The sequence below is a fragment of the Triticum aestivum genome, chromosome 5A (assembly GCF_018294505.1).
Source record: "Triticum aestivum cultivar Chinese Spring chromosome 5A, IWGSC CS RefSeq v2.1, whole genome shotgun sequence".
Taxonomy (NCBI): domain Eukaryota; kingdom Viridiplantae; phylum Streptophyta; class Magnoliopsida; order Poales; family Poaceae; genus Triticum; species Triticum aestivum.
Window position 1 is genome coordinate 51768187 of NC_057806.1, and position 12304 is coordinate 51780490.

General features: G+C 49.2%; 1 protein-coding gene across 1 annotated transcript; it reads left to right on the forward strand.

Annotated features, from left to right (window-relative positions):
• Positions 1–7144: 7144 nt before the first annotated feature.
• LOC123102275 (uncharacterized) lies at positions 7145–8482 on the forward strand. The gene has a single exon (XM_044523570.1). The coding sequence runs from the start codon at positions 7166–7168 to the stop codon at positions 8435–8437; it is 1272 nt and encodes a 423-aa protein (XP_044379505.1). The 5' UTR covers positions 7145–7165; the 3' UTR covers positions 8438–8482.
• The last annotated feature ends 3822 nt before the right edge of the window (positions 8483–12304 follow it).

A 12304-nucleotide genomic window follows, 5' to 3' on the forward strand; every position in this document is an offset into this window, starting at 1 on the left:
AACATCTACTTCCTCTACTTTGCACCGAACGAGAACCGTCCCGTTTGCACACTTTGAAGGTATAACCCCGAGACGACGTCCGTGAACGAATGCATGTTGTATGAGATGCACCCGTTGTCTGCACCGTGTCCGAGTTGTCTCTTGCTCGGTCCTCCTCTTTTGCCGCTAACCCGTGGGGACCCGGAATCCAGGATCACCCCACCATCTTTTGCACGCTCCCGTCATTTTTCCTTTTGCACCGGTTTTTCCATGAACTACCGGAACCGTTATCATTGCCGTGGCATCCCTTTCTTTCCACCGCGGTGACAAATGCTTCTTAATGCTCTTGTCAACTTTTCATAAATATTGCATAAAACTTGCACATGTCATTTGCATCATGATAATAACATTTAAATGTTTAAAATTGTTGTCGCATTAAATTGCTAATGCATATGGGGATTTACCGGATTTGTTGTTTGTTATATCCGGCCCCATTTAAATTGTTTAGATGGTATAGTTTTGTTATGCTTCACCTCTTGCCATGTTAACCAACATTTAATATTGTTGAGTACCTAACCGAGAATGAACTAAATAATTGATGTGGTGTTCCGTCAATATGCAACGGAGTTGCATATTGTGCTCCACTTAATTTGTAGGGTTGTTTGTGCATTTTGCCATGCCATGCCTCATTAAACCGGACATGCATCATACTTGTTTGCGCATAGTGCCATGCTTATGTGATGTTTGTTTACTATGTTGTTTGCTTTCTTTCCGATGTACTTCTTCTCGGTAATCCGGTAACGTTGCGTTTGTGAGGATCCATTGGCTACGTCCGTTTGTCTTCTTCATGGACTCGTTCTTCTTCCTTGCGGGATCTCGGGCAAGATGACCATACCCACGAAATCACTTCTATCTTTGCTTGCTAGTTGCTCGCTCTTTTGCTATGCCTATGCTGCGATACCTACCACTTGCTTATCATGCCTTCCATATTGGTAAGCCAAGCCTCTAACCCACCTTGTCCTAGCAAACTGTTGTTTGGCTATGTTACCGCTTTGCTCAGCCCCTCTTATAGCCTTGTTAGTTGCAGGTGAAGATTGGAGTTTGTTCCTTGTTGGAACATGGATATTTGTTGGGATATCACAATATCTCTTGTTTAAATTAATGCATCTATATACTTGGTAAAGGGTGGAAGGCTCGGCCTTATGCCTGGTGCTTTGTTCCACTCTTGCCACCCTAGTTTTCGTCAGATCGGTGTTATGTTCCCGGATTTTGCGTTCCTTACACGGTTGGGTTATAATGAGAACCCCTTGACAGTTCGCCTTGAATAAAACTCCTCCAGTAATGCCCAACATTGATTTTACTATTCGCCACCTAGCCTCTTTTTCTCTTGGGTTCCGTGGACTCGAGGGTCATCTTTATTTAACCCCCCCCCCCCCCCCGGGGCCAGTGCTCCTCTAAGTGTTGGTCCACCTTATCAGCCGCCGATGGCCACCAGTGGCGACTCTGGGCTGGCCTACCGGAAGTTTGGACAATCTGAGTGTGCTCTGAGAACAAGATATGTGCAGCTCCTATCGGGATTTGTCGGCACATTCGGGCGGTGTTGCTCGACTTGTTTTACCATTGTCAAGGATGTCTTGTAACTGGGATGCCGAGTCTGATCGGATTGTCTTGGGAGAAGGAATATCCTTCGTTGACCATGAGAACTTGTGATGGGCTAAGTTGGGACACCCCTGCAGGGTTATGAACTTTCGAAAGCCGTGCCCGCGGTTATGGGCAGATGGGAATTTGTTAATGTCCGGTTGTAGAAAACCTAAAGTTTATCTTAATTAAAATGCATCAACCGCGTGTGTTACCATGACGGTCTCTTCTCGATGGGGTCCGGGAAGTGAACACGGTGTTGGAGTTATGTTTGGCGTAGGTTGTTCTAGGATCACTTCTTGATCATAGTTTGTTCGACCGTGCTTTTGCCTTCTCTTCTCGCTCTCATTTGCGTATGTTAGCCACCTTATATGCTAGTCGTTTGCTGTAGCTCCACCTCATACCTTTTACCTACCCATAAAGCTTAAATAGTCTTGATCGCGAGGGTGTGAGATTGCTGAGTCCCCATGACTCACGGGTACTTCCAAAACCAGTTTGCAGGTGTCGATGTTACCGTGCAGGTGACTCAACCGAGCTCAAGGAGGAGCTAGTTGAAGATCGTGTTTGTTATGTTGTTCCGTTTCTAGTTGATTAGTAGTGGAGTCCAGTTGGGACGATCGGGGATCTGTGTAGCATTTGGGGTAGTCTTCTTTTATTTTGGTTCCGTAGTCAGACCTTGAGTGTATTTGGATGAATGTAATGCTTTATTCATGTATTGTGTGAAATGGCGATTGTAAGCCAACTATGTATCTTTTCCCCTTATTTATTACATGGGTTGTTATGAAGATTACCTCACTTGCGACATTGCTTTCAATGTGGTTATGCCTCTAAGTCGTGCTTCGACACGTGGGAGATATAGTCGCATCGAGGGCGTTACAATACTCCTTTTCATAGACAGAGTGCTCGATTCCTAGGGGCCGATGATTTGCTGACATACGCAAGGGGATGCCCATTCTGCATAAGTACCGCGCCAATTCCAATACCACACGCGTCTGTCTCAACTACAAAAGTTTTGCTGAAGTCTGGGAGTGATAAAACTGGAGCGGAAATCAAAGCTTGTTTGACAGCTTGAAACGCTTGCTCCTCGCTGTCAGACCAGCAAAACACAACTCCTTTCTTGAGCAAATTAGTGAGAGCACGGCATATTATCCCGTAATTGCGGATAAACTTCCTGTAATAACCGGCAAGCCCCAAGAATCCTCGGTTCTCCTTGACATTTTTAGGAGTAGGCCAACACTCAATTGCTGAAATTTTACTTGGATCTGTAGGTACGCCCCCACCACTGATGATATGGCCAAGGTACCCGACTTGCCTTTGAGCAAATGTGCACTTCGATAATTTGACCTTCCATTGGTGTTCGGTTAGAAGTTTCAACACCTCTGTAAGATGACGAGGATGATCCTTAAATGTGGCGCTGAAAACTAGTATATCATCGAAGAATACAATGACAAATTTCCTGTTGCCCGACTCAAGTGTATGGTTCATCGCAAACTGAAATGTGAATGGAGCGCCAGTCAAGCCAAAGGACACTACTGTGAACTCGTAATGACCAGAGTGCGTTCAAAAGGCAGTCTTGTACTCTTCTCCAGGAGCAAGGCGGATCTGATGGTAGCCCGAGCGCAAGTCCAACTTAGTAAACCAACTGGCACCTGCGAGCTCGTCTAGTAGTTCATCCACTATTGGAATAGGAAACTTCCATTTTTGAGACATGGCGTTTAAGTGACGGTACTCTATGACATGTCGCCAAGTGTCGTCCTTCTTTTTAACCATGAGCAGAGGAGAGGACAATGGGCTGTTGCTTGGCTGGATTACTCCACTTGTGAGCATCTCTTGAATTTGCTTCTCTAACTTAGTTTTCAAAGCTGGTGCAAGATGGTAAGGTCGCATCAAAACAGGTGTAGCGCTCGGAATCAGGGGTATTGTATGATCATAAGCTCTGCGTGTATTGGGTGGCCGAATGATCGAAAAATGAGTCACCATAGTTGAAATCATCAAGGCCAACGGTGGTCGAGGACTCCAACGATGCGAGAAATTCGGCCATGCTCATCTCTGCTCTACAATGTCAAAGCAAGCACTATAAACCATCACTACCGATCACGAACAATCACTATCGAATTCCAACAGGACACAAGGTTTTTAACTTGTTGGCATTTCATCGAGCACTTGGCGGCCACGTTTTTTGTTGCTAACTCTCTGAGCCGAAAGGTGAAAGTTCCGGTGGTGATGGTGGGCGGGCCAGTCGATCCGTAGCGATGCTTACGTTCGGCTTTGCTCCTATCTTAGCAATCCAAACTTACTATTCAAGATGGGCTCCTGGCAGGCTGGAGCTACCTACTCAATGCGATCTTCTGAATGGAATGTATCAAGAGCGTTCTTCCTTTGGTCACTCAGGTTAAGGAAACTATTCCTACTGTACTCGAGTCAAAAGTTGTTAGCGCTGCATGCGCAAGGTTCCCGTTCACTTCGTATTACTTCCGGGCTGGCCAAGCCGACCGAACGGAGAAAACACCCGATCCAATAGTGGAAGAAGAGAAACTCGATGTGGCTGTCTACGAAAAGATAGATACATCGGAGCTGCCCAAGGATATGGTCGGGGAGATCCTAGCCGCGGCTGCCGCTCGCGTCGGAGCAGTCGCCGTAGGGGCAGCCGGAGTTGTCGCACGAGGCGTAGGCCTTAGAAGAGCCGGCGCCGCAGTCTTCTTCGTCTTCTTCTTGGCTGCCGCCTCGGCGAGCGCCGATGCCATCGTCGTCGGCTTTCAAGACTATTTGCCTCCGGTAGGTGCGGCCAGAAGGCGGCTTGTCGTTGCCGGAGACGCGGTGGCCACGCCGGACACCATTGGCGCGGTTGGAGGCAGCGCTTGGACCCGATGGTTCTTTGTCATCCCCGAGCTTTTTTTTTGCCACCCACAACGGCGCATTGGTGGATTCCGGCGGTGATTCACACAAGAGCAAGACACACGAGGCCATTGAAGGATGGACGACGACACCGGAGTGGTGGCCAGTGGAAGGTTGTGGCTGTCGGGGCCGCGGTGATAGTAGGTGGGGCTTAGTTGAAGTTTGTCTGAGGTTCCACATGTTGCGGCCTTCGGGGTTCCGGTGGTCAGATATGAAGTTTGATCCGACAGGTAATGCGAGGGTCCGAGCTCGAGGGTTGATCCGAGATGTTGATGCCTCCAAGGTCTTGCTCCAAGATTGAGCCTGGTGCTAGGACATCAGCGTTGGCGAGATCCTCGGTCTGGTCTCACACCCAACCTGAAAAAGCAAGTTCACCACCGGAGTCCGCGGCATACTCCAGATTGCCAAACCTGATGGTTTGGCTTGGGATGAGATTCTTGACTTGGCCTAGCTGGCCAGTCGAGTCGACGTGCAACACGATGATGTCGAAGGCAAAAGGCTGCCCGGGGAAGAACGTCTTCCCATAATCAATGTTTTCGTCGATCCAAAGATGAGCCATCGAGCTTTCGTGACCACACAGAGTGACCTGCATGGGCCACCAGTGTCGGAGCTAAATGCGGCAGATCTCGGATAGGGGGTCCTAAGCTGGTGATATCGGCTTGATGATAACAGGAAGTAGAGAGACATGGTATTTAACCAGGTTCGGGCCCTCTCGAAGAGATAAAACTCTACGTCTTGCTTGTATTGTATTAATTGTGGATGGGGTACAAAGTACAGGATGATCTACCTCAAGATCGCATGAATGAATCTAACTTGCATCTACATACCTAAACCCTCGGCTTGTATAGGGGCCGATGGGTACCTAGGGTTACACATGGTCGGTTGCATCTAGACATAAACATGCTGAATATTTGAATATGCCTTGAAGTGTATGCAAAGTAAGCATTCCATCTTGAGTACACTGAGGGCCATAACTTACGTGGCCCATTCTTCAGTTGTCTGTGGTCCTCGGCCCGGCCCATTAATGAAAGGCCGACATGATGAATACCCCCATAATCCATGACACCGTCGAGGGGGAGTTCGCGGGGGCGCCGGCCGTCCATAGATTGCCAATCTGCACGCGGTGGAGGCGCATGGGCCACGAGTTGGTCCCGAGGCGCCAACCAGGATGATGAGACTGAAAGTTGTGCCCAGGAGCGACGGCCTTGGCAGGGAGGGTGAACCCGAGGCGAAGGAGCCAGCCGAGAGCAAGATGCACGAGGCCATGGGAGGGTGGACGCCGACACCGGAGTGGTGGCCAGCGCCACTGAGGCGCCGAGGGAAGGGATCTCTTTGTTTTTCCTTTTTAACACCGATAAGAGGTGTTGACACTTTCCTTTGTCTAGTGCACTTCATGTACAAGTGAAAACATCAGCGGCTCATTCTTGCGGCAGTAGCGATAGATCGCTGGTCTCGAAATCTTGAGGTCATATTTTTACTTTTTTGAGATGGAGGATAGTCGGACCTTCTCCTTCCATCGGCATGGGGATCGTATATGGTAAGGAAGCAATCCAATGGATGGAAAAGAATAGGTAGTCCTACGGCTAGTACCCCCGAACTTTTTTCTTTTCTGATTCCCTACTAAACAAAAGAAAGAAAAACCTTTTCCATGGCTGTGATTCCTTATAAATACACGGGCTCTCGCTGCCTAGTAGGGCCCGTCGCCTGTAGGCCGTACCGACAGGCCGTCGTGGGAACAGGGCTCCGCCTGTCAGGAGTGACGTTAAGGGCGGAGTGGCAACAGTGACGCATCGTGCGGAGATCTCCGCCAGTACGGGGCACTGTGGCCGCGCCTTGCCTTGGATATGGGGGTGATGGGCTACATTGTAGCCATATTATGTCTTGTCTTCTTAATGAGGGCGCAGACTTTGAGGGCGCCGTGGGCCACCTGCTAGGAGCCGACCTCTCTGGAGGCCGCCTGTTTGGAGTCGGCCCGTCTTGGTGCTGTCTTCTGGAGCTTGGCCGTCTTCCGGCAACCGGCCACTTGAGCCAGCTGGCCACCAGAAGGCGGCACTTCATTCTGGACGTTTGTGGGGCGCAGTCGGCCCAATGTCTTGAAAGGCTCAGGGACTCGGGTTAGGCTACCTGTGGCCCATTACTCCGACAGAAAACGTCGGCGGCTCATTCTTGCGACAATAGTGATAGTTTGATGGTCTCGAAATCTCGAGGTAATTTGTTTTTACTTTTTTGAGATGAAGGATAGTCGGACCTTCTCCTTCCATTGGCATGGGGATCGTATATACTCCCTCTGTTCCTAAATATAAGTATTTCTAGAGATTGCAACAAATGACTACATATGGAGCAAAATGAGTGAATCTACACTCTAAAATATGTCTACATACATTCATATGTTGTAGTCTATTTGAAATGTCTAAAAAGACTTATATTTAGGAACGGGGTATATGGTAAGGAAGCAGTGCAATGGAGGGAAAAGAATAGGTAGTCCTACGGCTAGTATCCCCGAACTTTTTTCTTTTCTGATTCCCTATACTAAACAAAAGAAAGGAAAACCTTTTCCGTGGCTGCGATTCCTTATAAATACACGAGGCGCAGCCGCGCAGGGGGATTCGTATCTCGTCAGAGCTGACAACCGCTAGGTTTCGCCAGTTTCGCCATGGATTCAGGGAAGAAGCCACCTGTCCAGGAGGAGGCCGGGAGGAAGAAGAGAAAGAGATCGGAGGAGGAGGGATCGGAGGAGGAGCTCTCCCAGGATCTCGTACTGGAGCTGTTCGCTCGTCTCCCCTCGCGAGACATCTTCCGCTACGCAAGCGCATCCAAGAACCTGATGGCCGCTGCATCGGGTTCCTCCTTTTGGATCAAATCTCGCCAACCACAGGCGAGCGACGTGCACATGGCCTACTGCATCGATCCCATCATCATGGGGGATCGTCAGAATTTCACCTTCCGTGACGAGACTCCATCCTCTAGTTTCTGCCATGGGCTCAGCGCCAAGTTCGGTTACAGCTACTTTGGAACTGCCAATGGATTGATCGCTCTCCAGGTTTCAAATCTCGTCACCAAAAGGTTTAGCGGCTGCGTCATCTTCAACCCTGCTTTAAAGATTGATGTGATGCTAGTCTTTATGGAATTCGATTCCAGGCACAGGTTCTGTGGGTTCGGCTATTGCAAATCTGCCAAGAACTTCAAGATCTTGATGCTGCAGAACGGGTCTATAATGGTCAAGAGCCTCGGCGGTCACCCAAGCACCCAGCCACGGAGCATCCTTCCCTCCGACAATATCGCAGAGCTTGATCCTTCTATTTGCCTAGACAACCTGGTCTACATGTTGGAGGCTGGCGGGCACGACAACCGGATCCGGCGGTTGATAGTTTTCAACCTCCAGGAGGAGACGAGCATCAAGGTGGACCTCCCCCCTGAGGCTCTCCACTCGGGGCTCATGCAGCTGTCGGGTTCCATCTGTGTCGCGTCGCGGGCCGACACCAACACCGATGTTGTACTGTGGCAGCTGAAGCTTGATCAAGGATGGGAGAAGATCTCTGTCGTTGCTGCTCCCTGCCAGGGAAGGGTCTTCGGGGCATGGAGGTCACATCCCACCAAGCTGATGATATGGTTCGAGGGACGGGGAGCTGCGCTTTATCAGAATGCCAGGAGCAGCGGCGAGGGCGACCCACTGGCATGGGAGCTGACATACGAGGACCACAGGAGGGTAATGGGAGAAGACCTTGGAGCAGTTCTTGGCACCTGGCAGAAGAAAGCCGGGCTAGTTTTCTGCTGGGGATACGAGCCCACATTGATATCCCCACTGGAGTTCTTCAAGAGCACCCGGGACGACCACCAGGAGCTTGTGTACTTCGTCATTGGTGGTCGAGCCGTTGCTCCCCGGCTGGAGTTTCTTCGACGCTTAGCAGAGGCGCTAAGTGGATGAGTCGCCTGTTGTCCTGGGCTGCACTCTGATTGAGACACAGGAGATGTGTTAGACTGAAGTTTTGTTAGACAAACAATGTGATACTTGTGTGTACTACAACTATACCCAGATTCTTGTTTGGATTAGAGTTAGACACTGTTTTCGGATTCATCGAGAAACTATTCGATAGTTTTCCTGTGTTACTATTACACCGGTGATTGTTTTTGTTCCTGCTTGTCACTGGAAATGAAATAATTAGCTGTATATATGCATGCCAAATTCTTGTCCTGGACTAAAGGGAAACAAGCATAATCATGTCTAGCAAAATGAGCTGAATAAACTGGCATCATGCTCCAACATGAACACAAATGAGGAAGATGCAAAAAGAACATAGCTGTATACCTCTTTCTTTAGTTTGTTCGAAGGCAAGCAATCCTTGGCCAGTGACAGGGTGTGTCTCTCTAAGGCACTGACTTCAGTTTGCAATGCTCCTAGCACCGTGGAGTCACCATTCAGGTTAACAACCTTCAGTTTTATGTTCTCTATCCCAAAGCTTGCCCTTCTTCTCCTTTTTTTTTTTTGTCAATTTGAGATTGCTTTTACAATGCTTGCCGTGTGGTTGCCCTTCTTCTCCTTGAAGAGAGCTGCGTTGGCAGTGGCAATTTGCATGTTGCCCAGCAATTTCAAGATCTCTGCATCGCAAGACCTTCGTTGCTCCTAAGCAGTCACACTTCACTTGGAAGATGAATTGATCTTGCCCGGTAGCAACAGCTCTGAGATGCAAAGAGTCAGGGTCGACGTGGTCAATGCTCAATAGATCAGTACTAAGTGCTGACAATTCAGTACTAATTGTTGAAAAATTTGGCACTCAATAGATCAGTCATCAGTCATCAGAGAGCATAGGAACAAACAGAGGAGAGGACAGGGGAGACCGCGTGCAGGTGCAGGCGCGTCCGGACCGGCTCCATCCCCCGCGTCCTCCAGATTTGTGGCCGTCTCTGGTCGACGGAGGCGATCCGGCGAGGAGGTGGTCGACGACGGGCAGGTAGAGACGGCGGTCGACCCTCTACTCAACGGCGGGCAGCTGCAGACGCGGCGCTCCCTCCTCAGCTTCTCCTTGCCTCGAGTCCAATAGCTTCGTGGTCGATGGCGAGATGATCTTCGACGGCAGCACCAGGAGGTGGTCGACGACGGCAGCAACGGCGGCCGGCGGAGGCGGCGCTCCGCCGCTCGGGGTCGGGGGAGAGGAATGTTTTTTTTAGACACAGGGGGAAGGGGAATGGATGAGCCGGCGCTCACTACCTCTTTTTTCCTTTTTCCTAGATTGAAGGAGAGAAAATTCCTTATTTGACATTATCTTAAAATATGCTTTTTTATTTGATATTGGAAAAAAATTCTTCTCTATTTGACACAAGTTTTAAATTTTATTCACTATATAACATTTCTGTTCATTTCGAGCCTAAATGACACCTGAAAAGACTCTTTTGCCCCTCATGTGGTATGTGTGTGGGGGCAATAGCGCACACATGCAGCACCGGTGCGAGGGCAGGAGCACACACGCAGCAACACATACACATGCACCAACACACACGCACGCGCACACACACACGCAACAACACACACGTGCACACACACACGCACACACATGCAGCAACACACATGCACGCGCACACACACAGCAACACACACGCACGCAGCACACACACACACGCAGCAGCAACACACACGCAGGCAGCACATAGGCACGCAACAACACACGCAATAGCAAACACACATGCAGCGGCACACATGCAGCAGCAGCACACATGTGTGCATGCACCCACACACGCAACAGTACACACGCGCACACACATATCGCATGAGGGGCAAAATCGTCTTTTCAGGTGTCATTTAGGCTCAAAATGGACGGAAGTGTCGTATAGAGAATAAAATTTAGGACTAGTGTCAAATAGGGAAGAAGAACTTTTCTAGTATCAAATAAGGAACCAGATTTTAAGACAGTGTCAAATAAGAAATTTTTTCATAGAAGAAACCGGCGTTCTCTGCTCGAAATTGCTGTGCGTACGATGAATAGTGTGTACGACTTTGTACGACGTGATCTCACTCGTCCGTCAAGTTGATCGAACTTCTCTGCTTTGCCCTTGTTGTGGCGGTCCGTGCTGTGTGCTCTATGGACTATTGGACTATGGGGTGGCTGTGGGCTGGGACAAAACTCACGGTCCGAATGATAGAGGCAACGACAAATTCCATTCCCGGAGCAAAAATGGAGCCTTCTCACGGCATGTGATTTTGGGCTGTCAAATTATGTTCCCAAAATGATTTTGTCCGTCGGATCTCTAGATGGAGTGATCCTGGCCGTCAGATCGATATAAACACTGCTACAATGAATAGTGCGCTTCGTTTTTCACTCGTGCTACTTCCCACCTCTCTATGACAGGCGGGGCCCAGGTGGTGTGAGCTAGTTTTGTCATTGGCTTTCGACGTGGGTGTGGAAGGTATTGCTGGGAATCGACACCGGGTTCGTGCCACCGGCTGAAATTTCCTTGCCCCGTGGAGGGCATTTTCAGGATTTCACATAGGCTGGCGCCACGTGGTCTTTTCCAATTCACTGGTACTCGCTCCGTCCAAAAAAGCTTGTCCCTTAAATGGATGTATCTAGCACAGTGCTAGATACATCCATTTGAGGGACAAGCTTTTTTTGGACGGAGCGAGTACCTCCCTAATCAATGAGACAGCCGCGACCGCGTCGTCCACTCCTCCACTCCCCACTCCTCACATTTCCCTCCATTCCTCCACTCCCCACTCCCCTGACCTAGCCCCCTCCTCTATGATGTTGCCGCCACCATCCAACTTGACTTCCCCTTGAGCCATCGAGTCTTGGGGAGCTGCCGACGGCGGTGGATAAGGAGATCCACCGTGAGCCGCCGTCGCATTTTCTCAACTCCAATGCCTCACCCTTCGTTTTTCCCGTGCCCTGCCTTTGTCCCCACTCCCCTGCCTGGCAGCGCTCCCTCGCGCGTTGTACTTCTCCGTGTTTGGCTCCCTCTCCAACGTCAGCGCCATGGTCGGGGCCATCGCCAGCGGCCATCTGGGGTGAGATTTTCTTTCTTTGGCCTACTCGCCTTGCTCTATGCGGTTGTTGTCAGTAGTATATCATTGCGAGATGGGTCAGTTTGCTGCTGCTTGTGGCTTGAAAGTTAACAAGGGTCAATGTCAATGCTTGGTTGATTGATGCCCCTTGCAACCAATACCTATTCAACATTTTGGTTAATTCAAATCAAATAAAGTGGATGTGGTTTTGTATATCAAATGTTGATTAGTTCTTATTTGGATAAACTTGAAATTATGCGCTCCAAAATCAATGCCTTGCTGGCACAATCTGCTACATTAGGGGTTGGGCCTTATCAGCTCCATGGGTCAACACTTAGTTCTGTCATTTTTGTGGTAATCAAGGAATTGAAATGAACCAAATGTGGGGGACGGAGCATTACTGATGTGCCAAACTTTTGAATTTTGGGCGTATCTTTGCAATGTTTCAGTAGCTAGCTAAACTAATGATATTCTATGTATTTCTAACAAGCTTGCTCATTCATTTTTACAGTCACTGATGATTGTTGCTATTCCGAATATCATTGGCTGGCTTGCCATCTCCTTCGCAAAAGTATGACAGTAGTGATCGTTGCTCCTCTTATCTTGGATTACAGGTCAGCACTGTTAGACGAAGTCTCCCACCGCGTAGCTTGGATGGGATCTCCAGCAGATTACTGGTCCGGTTATTAACAAACCCATGATAGCTATGAGCACACCTATATTTTTGTTTTAGGGTGGTGCACACGATGTGGTGCCTGGGAAGCCCCCAGAGGTTGAAATGGCATTGAATTGTGTGCG

Excerpts from the sequence above, each read along its gene's own strand:
- LOC123102275 (XM_044523570.1), top strand. The coding sequence starts at position 7,166 with ATGGATTCAGGGAAGAAGCCACCTGTCCAGGAGGAGGCCGGGAGGAAG.